The sequence below is a fragment of the Gymnodraco acuticeps genome, unplaced genomic scaffold (assembly GCF_902827175.1).
Source record: "Gymnodraco acuticeps unplaced genomic scaffold, fGymAcu1.1, whole genome shotgun sequence".
Lineage (NCBI taxonomy): Eukaryota > Metazoa > Chordata > Actinopteri > Perciformes > Bathydraconidae > Gymnodraco > Gymnodraco acuticeps.
Genome location: NW_022990583.1, coordinates 2,918,945 through 2,942,588, shown reverse-complemented (window position 1 = coordinate 2,942,588; position 23,644 = coordinate 2,918,945). Strand labels below are relative to the sequence as shown.

The 23,644-nt window shown below is 44.5% G+C and overlaps 2 protein-coding genes across 2 annotated transcripts; both read left to right on the top strand.

The window, feature by feature from the left end:
- The first annotated feature begins 596 nt into the window (after positions 1-596).
- On the top strand, positions 597-9,284 carry LOC117554111 (metalloreductase STEAP4-like). Its single transcript, XM_034228366.1, has 10 exons — positions 597-1,115; positions 1,488-1,595; positions 1,689-1,759; positions 1,882-1,969; positions 5,405-5,683; positions 5,788-5,882; positions 5,982-6,092; positions 6,284-6,326; positions 6,512-6,676; positions 8,433-9,284. Exons 1-10 carry the CDS (start codon positions 897-899, stop codon positions 8,688-8,690), a joined length of 1,437 nt encoding a protein of 478 aa, XP_034084257.1. The 5' UTR covers positions 597-896; the 3' UTR covers positions 8,691-9,284.
- Positions 9,285-19,175: 9,891 nt separating this feature from the next.
- LOC117554125 (C-reactive protein-like) lies at positions 19,176-22,628 on the top strand. Its single transcript, XM_034228388.1, has 5 exons — positions 19,176-19,262; positions 19,471-19,525; positions 21,361-21,463; positions 21,755-22,049; positions 22,188-22,628. The coding sequence occupies exons 2-5, from the start codon at positions 19,471-19,473 to the stop codon at positions 22,404-22,406; spliced, it is 672 nt and encodes a 223-aa protein (XP_034084279.1). The 5' UTR covers positions 19,176-19,262; the 3' UTR covers positions 22,407-22,628.
- Positions 22,629-23,644: the final 1,016 nt, after the last annotated feature.

The following is a 23,644-nucleotide window of genomic DNA, read 5'->3' as shown; positions in this document are numbered from 1 at the left end:
GTTGGGAGCATTCCAGCGCATTGTGTTTGCTAACCGTGACCTATAGTCCAGGAAAGAGTGTTGGTCGAAAACCTAAAGTTATTGCACCTTATCTAGGACACTGGTTTACTTTCATTTGTATTGCTTAGTTTTAATTCTGTGTAAACCTGCTATACTGGTCTTGGAGCAACTGACATCAAATAAGCTACAATTGAATACATCTGTGTCACAATGTGCCAGTCACAGCATGTTTTGTTTTTTAGATGTACAATTTATGTCCCCACACTAACTAGGACATTCACTTACTGCCAGTAAATGTGTGTGTTTCTCAGTGTGTGTGGTAATAGTAGAGATTTGGTGAAACCTGGAAAATCCTCCAAGCTGTAATGATTTAAGTGTGGTTTTCCAATGTTACACAATCTGCTAAAGTTGATCCAACGATTTTCGAGAAGAAGGCATAGTTGCAACTGTGCCATAATATTTCCCAGCTTCCCACAAACACACACAGTTATCGACAAACACAGAGTCTGTACAGAGAAAACTTTCCCTGACCCCCCTGCCAGCAGCGACACAGATACCTCCCACCTTTTGCCATGGAGTTTCCCAGTTTGGACTGACCTCACCCTGAGGAATGGGAGAGGAAGGGCCAATACAAAACTGACTAAAGCTGGAAATATCTGTCAGTCTTTGGGGTAATGAGTTAGAAGAGCAGACACATTGGCTTGAGGGGCAGACCCTTAATTTGCTGACACTTTTTTCCAGATGCAGCAACAAGAGCTATTATTTTGAAGACTATTATTTTCTTACATCTGACTTGACCCTGGACACATTCAACATTTTGACAGAAAAGTTGGTGGAGCGTTTTGTTGTGTCAGAACCACAGGAGATATCATCACTGTTTGTGTCAGACTGTGGCCATGTCGGTTGACAGCAGCGTGTCGAAGGAGGTGAAGCCAGAGAGCGTGTTGCTGTGTCCCCTGGGCACCACAGCTGCCCCTGAGCAGAAGCTGCTGTGTATCTTTGGGACTGGGGACCTTGGGCGATCTCTGGGCCAGCGTTTGCTCCAATGTGGCTACAGGGTGATGTATGGCAGCCGCAGACCTAACAGCTGTGGCCCCTTGCCTCGGGGAACTAAGGTACAACACATTGCATGACGTCTGGATCAACTTCTTTTTGATGATTGTAGTGGTTGTAATCGACAGCTGATCCTTCAGGAAATGTGTCGCATGATGCTCCTAAACCAACTCAAATAACTTTGTTGATACAAGTCAAAGTGCATAGACAGGCTTGGGAAGAATAAAACAATGTTTTTGAGTGTCATATGAGCTGATCAAGGTCACTGATAAAGTGTGTGTTCATGTCTGTCTGCACATGTTGCTGTGATTTGTGTTAATCTGTCGCGGGATATGTGCATGACCAGTGAACTGAGCATGTAATAATATTAATAATAGGTGCTTTTCATCATGAAATGGCCATGCATGACAATAATGTTTGTGTGTGTTGTGCAGGCGATGAACCACGAGGCAGCAGCCATGTCAGCCGCTCTGGTGTTTGTTTGTGTTCACAGAGAAAACTATGACTTCCTGGAGGCTCTTGCATCTCAGCTCAATGGGAAGGTAACTTATTGTACCGTCAGATGCTTGTGTTTAACACAGCAGTTGGTCAATTTCTGACTTTGTATCCACTCTGCTATTTACATCGATTGGAAGGTGCTGGTGGACGTCAGCAACAACCTCAAGAAGAATCTATACCCAGAGTCCAATGCTGAGTATCTGCAGAGGTGAGTGGGAAATCAGGCAGTAATATAATTACCTCAAATATTGGGAACTCATGGATCATGTGGTTCGCATCACCAACAACTGGTGGCACATCAAACGAAACAGTTTGTTGTTTGTTGTCCAGGCTGATCCCTGGAGCTCACGTGGTGAAGGCTTTTAACACCCTGTCTGCCTGGTCCCTGCAGAACGGACCCTCGGATGCCAACAGACAGGTAGTGAATGTGATGTGATGTTGTTTCCAACTGATTTGTTAAAACAATATTTTGTAGTGGATTGAACACTTGCAAAAATTGTAAAAGCTCCTTTTTTTCAGCTTTTCTGGAATATTTGTTGTGATTGTGACATGTCTCATCTTGGATATAAACTATTGTTCAAATTGTTCTTCTTCCCACTGCAGAACTACAAGCATTTTATAATTGTAGGATGTGTCCGCACAGTGGGGCGTTGAACAATAACTTAAAAAGAATTGTCTCTTTCAGAACGGAAACCATTTCAGTCCAAATTATATTATTAACTCATTTTGAAGTTTGAATCAAACTAAATCCAAGTTAAAGAAGCCAAATCTGAGGCGCCAGCCTCGTGTCTTTGCTATGAATGCCATCTCTGATGTATCCTTGAATCAATTAACTCCACAGTCTCTCTTAGATCTAAGCTCGCCATCACATGCTTTTCTCACTCCCTCTGTACTGCAAAGCTGCAGCATATGTGGATTTTTCGGTTTCATTTTGATCTTGTTGTGCAATCCTAGAGGATTGTAAAAACGTGTGTGTGTGTGTTGTGGGGGTGTATGTTTATGTATGTGTGAGTTGGTGTATTTGGAGCACAATCTGCATGATCACATGTGTTGACTGAGAATTGTTGTTCGTTTTTACCTGCTTTATTCAGCTAAATTTAGTATTTCATTTTGAAAGCTTCTCCAAGTACTTTTATGTTTAATCCTCTGGAGTCAAAACCATCCTTTCATCATTGCGTGTGCAAATACATAATAACAAATGCATAAACATGAAATAATAAAGACATATACTGCTTACATGGGGCATTTCATCCATCCATCCATCTTCTCCCGCTTATCCGTGGTCGGGTCGCGGGGGTAGCAGTTCCAGCAGAGAGCCCCAAACTTTCTTTTCCCTGGCGACATCAACCAGCTCTGACTGGGGGATCCCAAGGCGCTCCCAGGCCAGCGAAGAGATATAATCCCTCCACCTGGTCCTAGGTCTACCCCTTGGTCTCTTCCCAGCTGGACGTGCCTGGAACACCTCCCTAGGGAGGCGCCCAGGTGGCATCCTAACTAGGTGCCCGAACCACCTCAACTGGCTCCTTTCGACGCGAAGGAGGAGCGGCTCAACTCCGAGTCCCTCCCTGATGACCGAACTTCTCACCTTATCCCTAAGGGAGACACCAGCCACCCTGCGGAGAAAACCCATCTCGGCCGCTTGTATCCGCGATCTCGTTCTTTCGGTCATGACCCATCCTTCATGACCATACGTGAGGGTAGGAACGAAAATGGCCCGGAAGACCGAGAGCTTTGCCTTCTGGCTCAGCTCCCTTTTCGTCACAACGGTGCGGTAAAGCGACTGCAGTACCGCTCCCGCTGCTCCGATTCTCCGGCCCATCTCACGCTCCATTGTTCCCTCACTCGAGAACAAGACCCCGAGATACTTGAACTCCTTCACTTGGGGTAAGGACTCATTCCCTACCTGGAGTGGACAGTCCATCGGTTTCCTGCTGAGAACCATGGCCTCAGATTTGGAGGTGCTGATCCTCATCCCAGCCGCTTCACACTCGGTTGCGAACCGATCCAGTGAGTGCTGAAGGTCGCAGACCGATGAAGCCATTAGAACCACATCATCTGCAAAAAGCAGTGGTGCAATCCTTAGTCCACCGAACTGCAGACCCCCTCCCCCATGACTACGCCTCGAAATCCGATCCATGTATATTACAAACAGGATTGGTGACAAAGCGCAGCCCTGGCGGAGGCCAACCCTCACCGGAAATGGGTCCGACTTACTGCCGAGGACCCGGACACAGCTCTCGCTTTGGGAGTACAGAGATTGGATGGCCCTGAGTAGAGACCCCCTCACCCCATACTCCCGCAGCACCTCCCACAGTAACTCCCTGGGAACTCGGTCATACGCCTTCTCCAAGTCTACAAAACACATGTAGACCGGATAAGCGTACTCCCAGGCCCCCTCCAGGATCCTTGCGAGAGTAAAAAGCTGATCCGTCGTTCCACGACCAGGACGGAATCCGCATTGTTCCTCCTCAATCTGAGGTTCGACAATCGGCCTGACCCTCCTTTCGAGTACCTTAGAGTAAACTTTCCCGGGGAGGCTGAGTAGTGTGATGCCTCTGTAATTGGCACACACCCTCTGATCCCCCTTTTTAAATAGGGGAACCACCACCCCGGTCTGCCACTCCTTCGGTACTGTTTCCGACTTCCACGCAACGTTGATGAGACGTGTCAACCATGACAGTCCCTCAACACCCAGAGCCTTCAGCATTTCCGGGCGGATCTCATCCACCCCCGGGGCTTTGCCACTGTGGAGTTGTTTGACGACCTCAGTGACCTCCCCCCGGGAGATTGGTGTTGATCCCCCGTCATACTCCAGCTCTACCTCTAACATAGAGGGCGGAGTTGTCGGGTTCAGGAGTTCCTCAAAGTGTTCCTTCCAACGCCCTAACACTCCATCAGTTGAGGTCAACAACGTCCCATCCTTACTGTACACAGCTTGGATGGTTCCCTGCTTCCCCCTCCTGAGGTGTCGGACAGTTTTCCAGAACAACTTTGGTGCCGCCCGAAAGTCCTTCTCCATGTCTTCTCCGAACTTCTCCCACACCCGCTGCTTTGCCTCGGCCACGGATGAGGCTGCTGCCCTTCGGGCCTGTCGGTACCTTGCAACTGCCTCGGGAGTCCCCCGGGATAACAAATCCCTGAAGGCCTCCTTCTTCAGTCGGACGGCTTCCCTGACCACCGGTGTCCACCAGGAGGTTCGAGGGTTACCGCCCCTTGAGGCACCTAGGACCTTGAGACCACAGCTCCCCGCCGCGGCTTCGGCAATAGAGGCTTTGAACACCGACCACTCTGGTTCAATGTCCCCAACCTCCACAGGAATGCCCGAAAAGCTCCGCCGGAGGTTGTGAGTTGAAGGCCTCCTGAACTTGGGCCTCCTCCAGACGTTCCCAGTTCACCCGAACTACACGTTTGGGCTTACCAGGTCTATCCAGAGGCTTCCCCCGCCACTCGACCCAACTCACCACCAGATGGTGATCAGTTGACAACTCCGCCCCTCTCTTTACCCGAGTGTCCAAAACATACGGCCTCAGGTCCGATGATACGATAACGAAATCGATCATGGACCTTCTGCCTAGGGTGCTCTGGTACCACGTACACTTATGAGCATCCTTATGTTCGAACATGGTGTTTGTTATGGCCAATCCATGACTAGCACAGAAGTCCAGTAACAAACCACCACTCCGGTTCAGATCAGGGGGGCCGTTCCTCCCAATCACGCCCCTCCAAGTGTCTCCATCATTGCCCACATGTGCGTTGAAGTCTCCCAGCAAGATTAAAGAGTCCCCTTCAGGAGCCCCATACAGGAGCATTTCAAGTGTTTTTAAAAGCCATGGGTTGTTTTGAATTGCTCCAGGTGTACCTGTGTGGGAACAGTGTCCAGGCAAAGCAGGCAGTAGAAGAGATGGCCACCAAACTGGGCTTTGCTGCTCTGGATAAAGGGTCTCTGTCAGCGGCTGGAGAGCTGGAGGACTTTCCTCTGCAGCTGTTCCCAGAGTGGAGGCTGCCTCTACGCGTGGCTGTCGGCCTCACCGCATTCTTCTTCTTCTACTTACTTATGAGAGATGTTGTTTACACGTATGTTGAACAAGGGAAAGACATCTCCTTCAGAATCATGGTGTCCCTGGCAAACAAGGTAAAGACTGTTTGGTGTGTGAATTTGTGTTTGTTCTTGAAAGTAACCTTTAGTGGGGCAGGTTGTTCTCATAGTAACCACTTCTGTGTTAATCCATATTTCAGGTGTTTCCCATTGTGTCTCTCATCATGCTGGCGCTGTGTTACCTGCCTGGTGTCATAGCTGCCTTCCTTCAGCTCTACAGAGGAACCAAGTACAGGTAAGGAATACAATAAGGATGGGTGAACTGTAATTCAGTGCCCGATCATATTATTTCCAATATATTTCAATCCTACAATTTAAAGTTTGCTTGTTTTAGGCGTTTTCCTGACTGGTTGGATCGCTGGATGCTGTGCAGGAAACAGCTAGGACTGATAGCACTTGGCTTTGCTTTTCTACATGTTTTGTACACTCTCATCATCCCCATAAGGTCTGTAAGAGGTGTACACTGATACTCTTTTTATTAAATATCGGAAAATTGTGCTTTCTCATTCTGGTTGTAAAACCAAAACAAATAATGACAACTTCAACGTAGAGGTAGTCTTTAAATATATGAAGACCCTGGTTTTTTGTTCTGGTTACTTTCTTTTATCCAAATATTTGTGTCACTATCTTCCACAGATATTATGTGAGATTCAGGATTACTGCAAGTACCATCTCACAGGTAAGACATAGATATTATAGCTATAAAATATGTGTGTTTGATAAATCTAAAGCTTTGTGTTTGCATCAAAAAGAACAACAATATACAACAATAACATCAGATGATTTTGCATGATGCTGTTCTGTTTTAGTACAGAAACGGTACAACTATAAACATCTCTCTGTCTTGTTTACTTCCCCTTTAAGATCAGGGAGAACAGAACGTCAGTATTTGACACCACAAAGGCCTGGCGTGCAGACTCTTACTACTCTATGGGGATTCTGGGATTTGGCCTGTATGTCCTGTTGGGAATAAGCTCTCTCCCCTCCGTCAGCAATGCTCTCAGCTGGAGAGAGTTCAGCTTCATACAGGTAGATACTGGCATGTCTGTCCGAGTCATATGATATGTGGCTATCTGGATGTGTTAGTGTGTGAGCTTCAGCTGCTGTGCAGGATGCTTCACAGCTGCCAACATTTGGCTGAATTCTGCATCCTGTTTGCACAGTACAAATACTGGTGGTTAAACTGGAGGAATGCAGTTTTTTTTATTACAGTTTCCACTGGTGCTGGCCCCATGGTCACCCAAGTAATCTTCCAAACAGCTTTTCCCTTGTTTGTGCTGAGTGTTTTTACAAGATCTTTAAATAACCGATGCAAACCTACAATGAAAATGCTGCTATTGTATTCTGTTCACATCTTCAAAACTTGATCAGCAAAACAATTAAAAAAGGTACATGTGTGGTACACTCTCAAATTGCCTTTGCACTTAAATGTTACACTACTATTTTAATTTAAAAAAAAATTCACACCCTTTGTAGCCAAGATATTTCACATGCACTCTCAGTCCACATAAAGTAATATTGAATGAATGAAAAACAAGCACTTTGTTGGTTATTATAGTCATTTTGATGATATTTCATGAATCAGCTCCTGATAAAATTACTAAACAAGCTCATTGGGAAACATAATTTGAAACAACTGATTGTCTCACCTCTACACTGTGCCCTTGAAAAGCTGCAAATTACAACCAGATTGATGATTCAGTTAACACAGAGATACATGTTCATAATATTAAATAGGTTGTGTATCCGTACACAATTTGCCCACTGGAAGTACACATAGGTGTGAATGTGTGTACATGTGCAGAGAACCTACTGGACTTTTAAAGTTTGTGAAAAAAGGCAGAAAAAATATCCGCAACAATATCACCTCATGTACATTAGCCAAGACTCAAGCTATGACGGATGAGGACGATTCTCTGCCCAAATGGAAAACAGTGAGAGTGGGTCGGATAACTTCTAATTTGAACTAATCTGTTGAAAGCATGTTGGGGATATTTCCATCATTCCTTAGATTTTTCTTTTGAAGTTTACCTCTTCTTCCACTTTGACCAATCAAAAATGAAATCAGCCAAACTATAAGAAGCAATCGCATTCATAAATGTAACTGGGTCATGCCAAGCTAATTTTCTCATTCCACAACCCTCCCTTTACTCCAACCCAAATTAGAGCAGTGCTTTAAATGTTAAGTTATTCATCAAATGTAATTTGGGAGGCATACATCATCCGTCCCCACAGTCCTTAGGTTCAGATCATTTGTGTGGACTGAATCTACGTGCCTGTAATGCACCTTCTACAATGGTTGAATGATATCAATGTACGTAACACTTATGCTCAAAGCAGATTTGTATGTCAAAAGCTTGTCTTTGTAATGATTAGAGCCTATTTAAGCAATCATACACGAGAGGCCGTTCTTTAACGTCATTATTGGTACGACAGTACTGCGGCAGGACCGAGGCGCTTGCGCCGAGGTCCGTACGCCTGTACTGGAGTACAGGCGTACAGGCGTACAGGCGTACAGGAGTACAGGCGTACACACAACCCTTGCAAGCAGTTTGCTTTTCTGGCCAAGGGTATACCATTTTTCTCAGACGCGGAGGGATACTGACTTGTTGTGAAAAGGCACGTTCTATTTGACCGTTCTTTGATCGTGGAATCAAACACGCCTATTGACCAATCAGAGAGCTTGCTCACACCTATGTGTTATAGAATACACAATAATGACTTCTTTGTTTATATTGTAAATATGTGAATCTGCGATTATCTAACAGTTTTTTCTCTCTTCTAGTCCAAGCTGGGATACCTGACGGTGTTCTTCTGTACTTTTCACACTTACCTGTACGGCTGGGACAAGTTCCTTCGTCCCTATTCGTACAAATGGTTCACTCCTCCAGGCTACCTCCTATCTCTGGTGGTGCCCTCTGTGTTGATTGTGCTCAAGCTGCTGCTCCTCCTACCCTGTGTGGACCGCAGCCTCACACGCATTCGACAGGGCTGGGAGAGAACGGATCCAGAGGACGGCAGTGTGAAAGCTCTGCTAACGTAGAGACCATCACAATAACAGACGCAACAAAATTGGAATTGAGAAAAACACAAAGAGATCACAGTGAAATGCCTTTCAAAGCGTTATCATTAGGTAATCCTGGCACATTGTTCTGGAGATTATAGATCCAAGCCTGTACAATTGAAACTATTGTTCTGCTTATGATTGAAACTCCTTTCAGTCTCTCTTGATGTGATCATCTTGAAATTGCTCCAATTTGTTCACTTGTTTCTCAATAGCACTGTGAAGGCTTTCATTAGTTAAACAAATACCTTGAACACTAGATAATCACAGACAGACACATAAAAGCAGCCTTGCAACAGAGAATTAAATGTTTTTATGACACCTGTGTACAGGGAAAGGGTCCAACTTTGTTGTTTATCACCCTTACATCAGCAGCAACACCTTTCACTTTAATTATTATACTTCATACAGTACATTCTATCAACCTTCATCTAGAGTTTTTGGCCGGTGATGTATATCGGATTGACTTTGTATCTTTTTTGTATATTTGAATTGTTGGATCTATTGTTATTTGTATTAATGTTTCTATATGTCAACTGTAACCACATTTTAATAAACTGTGTAACCCAACAATGTTGTTTTTCTCTCTTTCTACCTCCTGTATGTACCTATAACCTGTTAGCAGATTTAGACTTATACCTTTTGTCTCTCTGCAGCAGAAAGGTGACTATTCTCAGCAGTTCAAGTTTAGCCATTCATCTCGGCGTTATTTATTAGATGCACACAGGTCAAGACACTTGAGGACTGAACAAGAAGGGGCGTGACTCCAACTGTCATACCAGGTAGTGACATCACAATCATGTGCTACAGCGCTACACAATGAACACAGTAGTAGTCGCAGCTACATATACAAACAATATGGTACACAGTATTACATGGAGTCATACAATATACAATACACATGTCTCTGTATGTTATACCTCAACAACCTCATTCTGTCTGAAAGCTCACTCAAACTCTGAGGGTTTTCCCCTGCTGACTCGAGTGCGCTCTGTCTAGTCGTCTTGGTCTGATCCCTCCAGGGTTCGTCCCTCCGGCTGATCTGATGCTGTTCTCCAGGAAACATTCACTTTGAGCTGCAGGCTTCTCCCCAGTCATTACAGGATCTCATCACATCAGTGGAGAGAGGAGCGTGCAGACTCTTCCATCACTGAAGTCCTCTGGATACATGAAGATGTTATATTTCACACAGGCTCCGCCCTCTACTGGACTCTATGGGTACTACTCTCTATCATGCTGTGCGTGCTTTCACCTACTGAGTTTACGTAAACGTAGCCGGCCAATCGGGGCGAGCCTACCTGAATGCGCGCGCAGGCCCACAGTATATAAAGGCGGCTACACCCGCCGCCCACTATCCTTTTTCTCTTCAGACGAGCTGACAACCGAAGAGTTAAACACACGAAGATTAGAAGATTAGAAGCAAAAATGGACTCACCATTACTGGAAGCTCGGCCATGCACCTGCCCTGGTTTGAGCGCAGGCGCCGGTCTCCACCACCTCTGCTTAGAGTGTTTGGGGGACCAGGATCTGGCCGAGGCGGTGCCGCAGGCAGACTACGTGCCACCCTGTCAGAAAGCAGACAGGCATCCCTGCTGCGGGCAGTCTGCAGGCTGTGTCAGGGGGCGACGGTGACAGCTTTGATCATCATGCAGACTTTGGGTCTCATGACGGCTGCTCACTCCGTAGTGCCACTCGGACTTCTGCATGCACGTCGCATACAGAGGTGGCTTACCGGCCTTCGTTTAGATCTCAAGACACAAACGACGTCTGGTGATCATCCCCCCCTCAGGAGAGAGCAACCTCCGATTCTGGGGGTCCCCAGAGAATCTGCGGAGGGGAGCTCCACTGGGGTAAGTGACCTCCTATATCACAGTCTTTACAGACGCTTCAGTGACAGGATAGGGGGGGACGTGCCTAGAGAGAGCTGTAGGTTGTTGCTGGCCTCTGACAGAGGCTCGGCACAGTAACCTCCTGGAGCTGCAAGCAGTGATGCTGGTCCTACAGCACTTCAAACCCTTAATACAGGGCAAACATGTGCTAGTGTGGAGCGACAACCGCACCACAGTGGCGTACATCAACAGGCAAGGCGGAGTCCGCTCAATAGCCTTGTTGACCGCGGCAGAGAACCTGTGGTTGTGGGTTTCACAGATTGTGTTGTCTCTAAGGGCCCTGCACACGGGGGGCCGACCTCATGTCAAGAGGCGGACCCCTGCCAGACGAGTGGAGGCTTCACCCGGAGGTGGTGAAGCAGTTCTGGACTCAGTTCGGGAGAGCAGAGGTGGACCTGTTCGCCAATCGGCGCAACAGCCACTGTGCCCTGTGGTTCTCCCTGGCCCGGTGGGACAATCCGCCCTTGGGGGTGACGCGAGCCATGGCCATGGAAGCTGCTTTACGCCTTTCCACCGCTGCACCTTATCCCCCCCCTTCTGGATAGGGTGAAGCGGGAGCAGCTGTCAGTCATCCTAGTGGCCCCAGATCGCCGCCTGGCGCCGTGGTACGTGGGGTAACACAGATGATGGTGGGCCAGCCCTGGGCTATTCCTCAGGTCTGGGGAGCGCTGTCTCAGGAAGCAGGGGCAATAGGGGCGTTACCCACTCTGGGCCAACCTCTCCAGGCTTGGCTCCTGAGAGGGACAGGCTGAGACAGGTGGGGCTGTCTGACAACGTTATTCAGACTATCCAAGCAGCATGCAGGAGCAGAATCCACCACAGCCTGTTACAGGCCAAAGTGGGCGGGATTCCGGCGATGGTGTGAAGGAAGGAGTCTAGAGCCTCTGTCATGCACGCTGGGCTCTATTCTTACCTACTTACAGATACTGGTGGACAGGGGGCTGGCTCATTCCACAATTAAGGTGTATGCAGCAGCCATTTCGTCCTGCCATGAGGGATTTGGAGGCAGGTCAGCCTTCAGTCAGCCGCTTATGTCGCGGTTTTTGCAGGGGGTCAGGAGGCAGCACCCAGTAGTGCACACCTCCGCCCCACAGTGGGACCTGCCGTTGGTGCTCGAGGCTCTGGTCATAGAACCATTTGAGCCCCTGGAGCTCTCCTCCCTGAAAGCACTGTCATGGAAGACAGCATTGCTACTTGCCTTGACTTCGGCCAAAAGAGTGTCCGAGCTGACCGCTCTGTCGGTGCACCCAAGCTGCCTTTTGATCCGGGGTGACCGTAGCGGGGCGACACTCAGACCGAACCCCTCCTTTAGTCCTAAGAGCCTAAGGAGTTCGTTCAGGTCAAGGGCTATTCAGTTAGGTGGCTTTAATCTTCCACCCCATATTGAGGCCAGGGAGGCTAAATTGCACCTCCTCTGCCCAGTGCGTGCGCTAGCATGTTATGTAGAGCGCACGGCTGCCATTAGACACACTGAACAGCTGTTTGTGTGCTTTGGGGATGGTGTGGCTAGAAAAGCTCTCTCCAAGAAGCGCCTAACAGGATGGCTATGCGGGTGCATTACACATGCCTATGGACGGGCGGGGAGAGCCCTCCCCACTGGGGTCCGTGCGCATTCTACACGGGCTGTGGCTGTGTCAAACAGCCTTATTCAGCAGCGTGAGTGTAGAAGATATATGCACGTCTGCGTCTTGGTCTACGCCAGGCTCCTTCATAAAATGTTATCTCCTGGACATGTCTGGCTCCTTCTCGTCGTCTGTGCTTGCCGAGGCAACGCATGACTGGTGAGAGGGGGGGTGGCTGTGGGTCAGCAGGTGTCTGACCCCCCCCATGACATAAAGCACTTGTGTTTTCCCATGCTCCTGAGGGACTTGGGAGACATGGTGCACAATCAGCCCCATACAGGGCTGGAGGCAGGCTGGGAGAGCCTTCCTCACTATTGTCCATGCCCACTCTACACGGAGCGTGTGTGAATGTGGGGGACGTGGTGCACTTATGTTTTCCCATGCTCCTGAGGGACCTGGGAAACATGGTGCGCGGTAGGCTCCAGACGGAGTCTCCGCACAGATCTTTTCCATGCACACTCTACACGAGGTAAGCGTGTGTGAGTGTGCCTTATCCAAATTGCGGCCCCGACTTCTCTACGGTTACAACCGGATGGGAGAAAGTGGGGATGCAATGGATGTTAGCCAAAAGCCGGTCAGGGACGGTGTGGTGGGTCGATGTTGTTGGATGACAGGGCGTGTATAGCCTGTGTGAAATATAACAGGGGGTTACGTATTGTAACCCTAGTTATATAAGCACAGACGGAGCCCTCTACCTGGGGGCCCTGTCTTTCCGCCTAGTCCGCACGCTGAAGAGTGTATAGGATAGTGGGCGGCGGGTGTAGCCGCCTTTATATACTGTGGGCCTGCGCACGCATTCAGGTAGGCTCGCCCCAATTGGCCGGCTACGTTTACCTAAACTCAGTAGGTGAAAGCACGCACAGCATGATAGAGTAGTACCCATAGAGTCCAGTAGAGGGCTCCGCCTGTGCTTATATAACTAGGGTTACAATACGTAACCCCCTGTTACAGTACAGATAGGCCTTTGATGGTGTGGTACATTGATTTATTTGAGTTGTTCATGAAAGGAGAGCAGAGAACTGAGGGCTGGCGGTTTTTAGATACACATGATCAAGCATCGATCTATAAAATCGGTAAAGGGGGCGTGCACCAATATTGAGTATGTTGTCACATTCATGATCAATGCATTCTTAACACAGGGCACAGACACAAACATACATCTGTGATGCAGAAAGACGGGAGAGAAAAAAGGGAAAGAAGAAAAGATTCGTTAAGCAAAATATATTTTTTTAATACTGTTTATTCCCCATATAAAAATAATTGACATTGGAGAAGTTAATGATAATGATACATGTTGTAAATCTTATTTTAAAGTGCTTTACCACTAAATGAAATGCCTTCACAGAACCCGGCTGCTATTGAATTTTACAGTGGTAAGTCAAGTCATGAATTTGACGAGTTTAAAGGGAAAACATTTTTCAATGATCAGGGTGCAAAGCTGTACCATGATAGAACATTATTGCAAACGTAGGTCATTAGATACGTAATTTGGGGCAATATCTTATATCACACTTTTTTTAGGCTTTAATCACTAACAGTCTCACAAAAGGTTGTTGTGGCACTTTGGTGATAACGCATAGTCAAAGCTGTTTAGATCTCTCCAGAGGGATACATAAGAGACATCTTCCACATGTCAAATTCAACACATGCAGGACCAGGCTTACAGGCTTCTACCACGTTTGTCTATCAGTCATAAGATCTATATTTTTAAAAAGTAGATGTTTTAGATGTTTCACTTTGAGATGCACACCCATGTCAGCTTTTTCACATCTCTCACATTTATTTTCCAGCAAATAACTTGCAGCCCATTGATTGTAATAAATAAAGATGTGATCCCAAAAATTGTATAGGTCTTTCACCAACATCATTTATTTAAAAAAAAATAACATAATTTTGTAATAAATGATATACAAGTCTGATCTCAAATGTATCTTTCACTCTTATCTTTAGATTTATCAGATAAAACATTGACCTTCCCACAACAAACCAACATAAAACTGAATACCTCAAGACAGGATTTCAGTGTTTTAATTGTCTGTCTCAGTTCATGTTTAAAATTAATGACAGAACAAACAGAGTCTCCAATTGTGAAAGGGCAGCATGATCATTTATTTTCAATGCCTACAGGTCCATTACAGACCTCAGCAGAAACCACTTTATTTTCTCTCTGCTTACACACCGTGCTGAAAATGACTCCCTAATCTTCAGGCATGCCACTGTAGTGAGTAGTGCTCCTGAAGGCAACTCAAGGCCTGACTCCTCCCCCAAACACCCCCCTCATTAGAGCAGGGTATAAAAGGCACCTGGGTCCCTTGGCTCTCCTTTCATGGTCGGTGGTACAGATGCAGCATAACTAAAATGTAGGATACTTTGTCTCGTTTCTTCTAGTATTTTATGCTTACTTGCTGCTTCCTTGCAGATTCCTGAAGCTCAGCAAGGTTCTAAAACCTCATCCTGTGGTGAGTAGGGCAGAACCTGAATTGTTTGTATGCCACATGGAGAGCCATTTGTAACCTTCATTTAACTATTGCTTTTAGGTTCACCTGCTGCTGTTTTGTTCTCTTGACTTAGTTATTTTTGTTTATGTCGTTAACAAATGTTGTTTTGCTTAGTTTTGCATTTGTCTTAAACTTATACTTTTCCTGTTTATCAGTACTTAACCAACTGGGATCATTTTTGTTTAACCTTGTTTCAGTTGTTTGTTTTTATTTTTAGTCGAGCTGATTGCCGGTCATTGGGGGGGGGGCTAGTCACCCTCACGGTTTTTTGTGGTGAAGAGCACCGGGGAGCACGCATGAGTGACCTGTTTGCTGTGTGTGGTTTGCTGTGACTGCACCAGAGGTCTGTACTACGAAGCCGGTTCAACCTAACCTGGATATGTTTGAGTTAGCCGGTTGGCCTAATCCAAAACACACACACTCTCGCTAAATGGTCCTACGACGCGGATTATCAAGTGGATCGCTCAAACCAGCCGTGTCCTATAGTTAGGTGCGTGTTCACATGAAAGGGGTGGTATTTGGAGCATTCGACCAATCACAAACATGGACAAGCGTACTGACAGCGCAGCGTGTCATACTTCCTGAATGAAAAGTCAACTATAATATTAGACATATGAAGAAGTTGACCTGTTAAAGGTGGGGTAGGTAAGTTTGAGAAACCGGCTCGAGATACACTTTTTGTTATATTCCATGGAATGCTCTTAACATCCCGATAGCAATGAATATCTTAAGTGCTTTAACAAAAAATCCATAAAAAAATGTCATCTGTGGAAGCCATAGTACTGTAAAAAGTACAACCAATCCGTTTAGCCGAACGGATTGGATTGCCACCCTGTCTGTCAGCCTTCCATCTCGTGCACGCACAAATGTATCTCGTGCCCTCATTGGGCGTGCATTACTCGCCAGCAACAGGCAGCCACTTTCACCAGTCTGCTGACGTCATGTGCGAATTCATGTGTGTTGGAGGAGGTGCTCTGTAAGGAAGTCTGAAGGAAGGGGCGGATTCTTTTTGGCTGTGTACTTTCAAATTTTAGTGCACTCGAGCCGGTTTCTGAAACTTACCTACCCCACCTTTAAGCCACAAGCCTGTTTTTCAGGTCTCAGGCTCGAAAATGACATTTCCAGAACAAATGACCATATAACTACACTTCTAAAAGGGGAAAATTAATAATATTTTTTCTCAAAGTAATGATAAACCTGTGAGTTGGATGTAGAACAGTCAGAATCAATATAGATGTTTTTTATTTTAAAGAAAATTCAGATTGAACATAGTAAAAATCTGTAAATGATAGTGTCCGTCCAAAAATTATTTTTTACTTATAGTGAAAACTACCCTTGGATGATGGGTTAGTAGACTAAAAGCTTTAGGAATCCAAAGTACAACATATAATATATGCCACGTGTTGTGATGTCCGTTTTTGTTTCTAATGTCACGAGTTCTGATCATGGAGTGATGCTATAGATAATTATCGATTCTGTGTATTCTCACGATGCTTATCGATATGTTAAATGTGCAGTTACGATAAGTAATAAGGGTGTTATACCGTGAGTTCTGTGCTAACAGCGTTAGCATTTTTTCGCTCAGGGCTAATTAATGTCTGCTATTTCTGTGGCGGCGCTCATGCCAGGAGCACCTGCCCCCACAACCCAACCACACCAGCAGATTAGCTAGAACGGTACCTCAGCACACCCGTTATGGTAAATGACCTAGCTACTGCATTACAAAATCATCCTGATAGACAGTTTGTACTTTCTCATCAATGGCTTCACTCACGGTTTCCACCCAGGTATAGAAATACTCACTAACAAATCTCACATCTGCCACAACCTTCAGTCCGCTTTAAAAGAACCTCACACTGTCGACATCTTACTGGCTAAAGAAATCAAAGAAGGATTCATGATTCGATAATCCTCCCTTTCCTGTGTTTCGCATCAGTCCAATAGGTATCTCTACTCGGAAATACTTCGGAAAAAAGAGGTTCATAATAGACCCGTCTTCTCCACACGGCTCAACCATCTCGAGCATTGATAGCGTCATTCCAAGCCCTGATTTTTCGATGCAATATGCAAACATCGACCACAACCTCACCCTCATCCGCTCAGCAGACCGAGGAGCATGGCTCTCTAAAGCAGACATCACCAGTGCATTCAAAATATTGCCTATTCCCCCAGACTTCTGGCATTTCTTCGGAGTGTACTACTTCTCGGTACGTCTCACATTTGGCAGTCCCAAAATGTTCGATCCTCTTTCAGAAGCTCTGTGCTGGTATAACAGACAGGCCTGCTAACATTGAATTTATCTAAAAGGTTCGGATTCCTGGCCACACCAACACAGCGAGAATGACACCAAGATAAGTATACAATTATTTTATTTTTTTACAAAATCACTTTAAAAACACCTCGTTAATAAATATTTAAATAACATACGGTTAAAATAATGTTCAACTCGTCTAAGCAATAGTTCAGGGGAGATGTTTCAAAATACCAATAGTCCAGCCCACTTAATGACGACCCTCTGGTCATTGAGCCCTCGGTACACAGAAAGGGCACTCAGGGTAAACCAAATTAACTTCAATGACATAAAACACAAGCTCAATGAGGAGGAAATAATCACTTCCCTTAGCTTGGAGTTCAGCGAGCGTTGAAACAATGATGGTTGGAGGCTGCTTCACCAGGGCGAGAGGAGGAAGGTCTGGTTCACCAGACGTGGGTCAGTTTGTGGCGAGGAGCAAGAGGGATCCGATCCGGTCCGATCTGCGACATGACAAGTTAGCAACTGTCGAGAAAAAACATTGAGACTTCCAGCAGGTAATCTGGCGTTTTTATAGGTGAGTGGAGTCGGCAACTGGCGAATGAGATCGGTGATTTTAACTGGGTTCAGGTGTGTCAATTAGCAACGTGTCTGTGTGTCTTTGTCAGGACAGTTCGTGGAGGAGGTTAAGGAAGCATGCAAATATTTATACACAACAAGAGTTAATCGCTATGATAGCGCACAACAACATTAAAATCACGATATATAACATGTAACAGTCACAAAAAGGTTTAAACATACATCCCACTGTCTTACAAGATGGCTTTATGCACTTTATGACACTGGATTCTGACAAACAATCACAGACTCCCCTACGTGCTCGATCTGCTCGACGATTTTCTCGTCATCACTCCACCATCCTCTCCCCCTCGTGATGGGCTTAATACACTCGTACAAAAAAGTTCCAACCTTGGCATCCCTTTGTCCGAAGAAGAGGTCTAGAACCTCCATCGAGTTCTTAGGCATCATCCTGGACTCAATGTACTTCCAGGCTTCTCTACCCTCGCAGAAAACGCATCACTCTTCTCCTGTCCAATTACATGCAGGCACACAGATGCACGAAACGTCACCCGTTAGCCCTCCTCGGCCACCTAAATTACGCCATTCGCATAATACCACGAGCAAAACCTTTCTTGTCAAACCTGCTGAACAAAGCTGCCTCCGTCCCCTCCATCAACGATCGATACATTTTTAGACAATGCATGCAAAATGGAAATGCATCTCTGGTAAGATTTGTTGTCTCCATGGAATGGCATCTCCTTCTTTTATGACGAATTCAACAATACACCTGAGGATATTCAACTCTTCCCGGATGCAGCACCCTCCATAGGTTTTGACCGCAACTATGCAGGGAGATGGTTCTCTTCCGCCTGTTACCCAGAGTTCATAGCTCTCAATTCACCTCTCGCCTCAACTCCTATCTCAGACCATACCAGCCTCTAACAAAATAACTCAGCGTCAGGTACACTGGCCACGCAACGCCTGAAACATCCACTCTTTCTCACCCGAACAGGAAAAAAGGCCACACGTTTGTTGTTCCAGAAACACTTTCAAAACATTCTGCATATTTTGGGGATATTCTCAGAACATTATTCGAGCCATTCCTACCGCATTGGCGCAGCAGTCCACAGCAGCGAGACATATCCGATCAAACCATCCAGGTCCTCGGTCGCTGGTCATCCCAAGCATATTGTACATTGTATTTTTGTAACTCTGGCACAACAATTTCCTTCGCGAGTAAATCAAGTCTTATCTTATCATACCACTTTTACATCCGCAACAATCTAAACAATCTCAGACATGCACACGCTCAACTAAGCTCCATTTAATCAGACTCTTTTGGGGCCCGTAATCAGCCCGAGCAAAATCATGCCGGAGATGGAACTCCCATTCTGAGTCTCCTTCTGCAAAGACCATAGCACATCCTCCCAGACCAGACCAACATACCTACAAAATAGTCTCATGTCGGTCACTTCAGGTTTATAGAGTACCCTATGATAATGTGCATTCACATTATAACTATTTCAACATGAAAACTTTCAATTCTGTTGATTCAGCGAAAAGCGCACTGTTTATGGGATAACGCCTTTTTACATTACAAGATACTCAGGCCAAAAAAAGCAGAAGTAGATTAAGGAAGGAAACACAGAGACAGAAATGGGGAAGCACGGAGTGCACAAAACTCAGAATCGTATTCAAGCTGAACACAACATCAAGACACAGATTTAAAGGTAAGATTGGCATAAGAATTTACATTTTCTATTACATGTAAACTTTTTTTTCGATAACCTTCTCCAACTTTGTTTGTGTGAGCAGTCCAAGGTAATCCAGATGGAAATACTTGGTCGTTTTTGGAAGACACTATCAACTCAAAAGTGCCCTTTTATTAGGAACAAAAAACAATGTGTTTTTTCATGATGTCTTTTGTCTTTTAATTAGATGGTGTGTTTGCTGGTGTTGCTGATGTTAGCATCATGTGCTGCGAGTCCTCAAGGTAAAACATAATCTTCATTTAAAAGATGGAATGCCAAAAGTCAATATAGGTGTTTGTAGCACTCAAATCAAGTTTTATTTATATAGCACATTTATAAACTTTTTTGGTCGAGCCAAAGTGTTGTACATATAATAAAAATAGCCTACAGTAGAGACACTTTACAGCTAATACAATAGCACAGATTGTTCAGAATATCAGTATGAGAAAAAAACGACACCCTCTATCCTTAGACCCTCACAGCGTACAAGGAAAAACTTCTGGAGAAAAACCACAGTTTAGAGGGAAAAAATGGGAGAAACCTCAGGGAGAGCAACAGAGGAGGGATCCCTCTCCCAGGACGGACAGACGTGCAATAGATGCCGTGTGTAAATCGAAGAGATAATACATTTTACAGTATAGGTAGACCAAATGTTTGGAAATGCATGTGTCTGTAATAAGAAGTTGAATCCACGAAGATTTCAACTACAATCCTGTGGGAGCCTTCAGGGAGGCAGCAAGACGAGACCCAGGCAGGACCGCAGGGACAGGTTCAGCCACGACCAGAAGTCCACGACTTAATCCAGAACTCAGGATAGAGGATCTAGGACACAGGACCACAGCAGGAGGATCAGCCTCGACTCCGGATCCCGGCATAGATATAGACACAAAACAAGAAAAAATGTGGCTGGGTTAATCGGAACAAGAGAATACACAGACACAGACACAGACACAGACAGACAGACAGACAGACAGACAGACAGACAGACAGACAGACAGACAGACGGAAGAACAAACACTCCCTTAAAATAGATTGAGGGCAAAGGATAGCAAGTAAGAGAGTAAGAAACATAGGTGGAGAGGCACACTCAGGGAACAAGGTCCCCACTGGAGCCTTAGTTGGAAATTGATGAGAGATAGGGAGGTACGCTGTGTCTACGAATTGTAACACTCCCCGGCCTGTCTAAGCCACTCTACAAACCGTTTCCCTCTAATAAAACTCGAAAGGTTAGAGAGGGAAAAGGTCTTGGGTAAAAGTTATTCTTGATAAGAGAAGCCTAGAAGGCCAGAGAGAAAAAGTTAGTTTTAAGTGTTGATTTAAAAAACCCCAGGGTCTGGGCCGACCTCACATAGAGGGGCAAAGTATTACAGAGCCTGGGGCCCGCTAAATACAATAATAATAATAATAATAATAGATTTAATTTGTTAGCGCTTTTACAGGTGCTCAAAGACGCTTTACAGATATAGTGAAGGGAAAAGGAAGGAACAACAAATAAATATATAGTTAAAGTCAAATAATACAAAAACAATCACACATTAAAAGCCAGATTGAAGAGGTGTTGGTATGGTATGGTGGTAATGGTATTATGATTTCACAACTGACTTTCAATCAGGAACAAATTACTCCATTTACCTTATATAAACGAGTGAAACAGAAATAGAAACTGGATGAGACAATAAGCAAACCAAAAAGCTAAGTGGAGTTTCAAAAAGGCTTTTATGAACCATTAATGTCTAAAACTGTCGTCCTACTGTCAGTTGGCGATTTCACATATGAATGCAGAATCTGTTTATAATCTTTAGCGTACCATTAGTAGTGGCTCTCTTTGTATAGTTTTTTCCTAGGTTTTCAAGCATCTAAAATGTACTTTCTCAAAGTTGCCTAATTTTTTTATGATGCAATCGTCCTGATTTATTGTAGGGTTTATTAAATTCATCCAATGTTATGGTGAGAACAATTTATGTATTAAAGTATTTAAACTGATAATGTATAATGTACTTAGTCAACTTATATCTTTAACTTCTTGCTGGAAAAGATACAAAAAAACAAGTAATTCTAAGTTTACTCCCTCTGTTAGATCTTTCAGGTAAAATGTTTACCTTCCCACAACAAACCAACATGGCTCGTGTGACGCTGACAACATCAACTGTGAGCTTTAACGCTGCAACCGTCTGTCACAGGTAACAGTGAATTAGCAAAATGCATTGCATAAAACAATCCACTGAGTCTTTGACTGTGAAATATATGATGCATTTCGCTGTAAATTACTGCTTTATTTTATTGCCATCTAACTATATTTGATTAGTGTCCTTAAATATTGTTTGTTTTATATTAGACTTTTTGTTTTATATGGAGATTTTTTGTTTTATATTTTATGTATGCACCATGACATCAAGTCAAATTCCTCGTATGTGTAAACCTACCTGGCAATAAACCCGTTTCTGATTCTGATGTCCATGTAATGCCCACAGGTCCTTCACAGACCTCAAAAGAGACCACATCCTTTTCTCTATGGCAACACAGACTAATTCCAATGCCTTCCTGGTTTTCTGGGATTCTACAAACAAGGAGATGGAGCCTCATATCAAGGATGCAAAGAAAGAATATGGAGGGTGTGATTACAAGCCAGGCATGTGGCACTCTATTTGTTCCACATGGGACTCTGTGACTGGACTAGTGCAGGTATGGTGTGATGGACGACCTTCCAGTAGGATGTTTGTCACCAGTGGACCAATCAGTGGACGCACAATAACTATTTTAGGACAGGTACGGTTAATTTTCTTTAAAGTAATACTGTATATCCTAATGTTTGACTTGTTGTGGTTCTCTAGTCTATAGAGTTCAACTGAAATATTGTACAATTTAGCTTTAATCGACTGTCTCTCAAACCTCTATAATTTGCAGGAGCAGGATTCCCATGGTGGGGGGTTTGACGCAAAGCAGTCTTTTGTTGGCATGATGTCTGATGTCCACATGTGGGACTACACCCTCTCCGCCTGTGAGATCCAGAAGTACGTGGATGAACTAAACTTCACTCCGGGGAATGTGCTCAACTGGAGCGCGCTGGATTTCCAGATCACAGGAAGAGTGCTGACAGAAGACAAACAAATGACCTGTCACTAAACTTGTAAAGTTTGAAAAAGTGAATGCTTTAATTTCTGATTAAAACTAATGAAGTCAGCATGTTAAAGAGTTTTTGATGGTTCAGATCAATTTTTTCCTGCCTGTGCTAGACTGAGCAAAACATTACTCCAAGGTTCAGCTCCACAAGGTCTGTGTAGTCTAGAGTTACCCAAACCATGTTTCTTTTGACACCATATTTTTCAATAAATGTGTTCTACAAAAGTGTTGCTTCATTTCCTGTGTAGAGATAATGAATGATTATTCTGACCCCCAGAAACACATATAGGGCTCAAGGAAGAAATTAACCCAAATGCACAAATTATAAGCAAGTTAAAGTAAAAGGTATGTCAATCAATGTTTATTTATATAGCCTAATATCACAAATGTTACATTTGTCTCAGTGGTCATCACAGTGTGTACAGAATATCAGTATGACAACACGACACCCTCTGTCCTTAGTATGTTTACTTTGTCGTTGAACACTTAAGTGCTTTGTCACAGGAAAACAAAAGGACGTGGTCATGAGAAATATGTTTGGGTGCTAAAGGCAGGGAACACAGTTACAGGGGCCTTACTGTAGATGAGGATGTAACAGGAAGAATGTGGTTTGGAGGTCACGTGACACGCAAGACTGGAAGAAAACCAGCAGATTGGCAACTGATTAAAAAGTTACAAATAAACTGACATGCTTGTGTTAAGACTTAAAAAGACTACAAACCTTTGGAAAAGTAAAGATGTTTTGTTTAACATTTGTCATTTGTCTAAGATTGCGTATGTCTTTCAACAACGAACATTTCAAAAGGCCATATTGATTATTTCCAAAATATCATATTCAGAAACAGTTCTCAATTGAAAGTCAATCTGCCATTGACTTTTCTTGATAACTTTTCTTGCTAAATGACCACGTGTGTACAATGCATGTGGTGATATTCAAACAGAGAGTAATCAGGTCATCTTTACCCAGACATTTAAACAAACTACCACTTGGCCCACAGCACATGTTTTGTAAAGTTCAGTGTTACTCCCCACTACTACTTATTTCGGTTTTTAAAATAAAGGCAGAGATGCTGCTCCATGACTACCCTGACAACTTCATATAGAGATAATATTGTGCTGTGGAGCTGTCAGCTTGTTTGAAAGGTCATTTGCCCCCTACTGGCCAACAAGTGATAAATAAAGCTTTAATTAAAATAGTTTTTTTTTTTTAAATGTTATAGTATAAACATGTTCATTCAATC

Bases quoted from the DNA above. Each gene is read 5' to 3' on its own strand.
- LOC117554111 (XM_034228366.1), top strand. From the start codon at position 897: ATGTCGGTTGACAGCAGCGTGTCGAAGGAGGTGAAGCCAGAGAGCGTG. The intron at 1,596-1,688 runs GTAACTTATTGT...ATCGATTGGAAG, and splicing joins CATCTCAGCTCAATGGGAAG to GTGCTGGTGGACGTCAGCAA. The intron at 5,684-5,787 runs GTAAAGACTGTT...TCCATATTTCAG, and splicing joins TGGTGTCCCTGGCAAACAAG to GTGTTTCCCATTGTGTCTCT.
- LOC117554125 (XM_034228388.1), top strand. From the start codon at position 19,471: ATGGTGTGTTTGCTGGTGTTGCTGATGTTAGCATCATGTGCTGCGAGT. The intron at 21,464-21,754 runs GTAACAGTGAAT...TAATGCCCACAG, and splicing joins GCTGCAACCGTCTGTCACAG to GTCCTTCACAGACCTCAAAA. The intron at 22,050-22,187 runs GTACGGTTAATT...TATAATTTGCAG, and splicing joins CAATAACTATTTTAGGACAG to GAGCAGGATTCCCATGGTGG.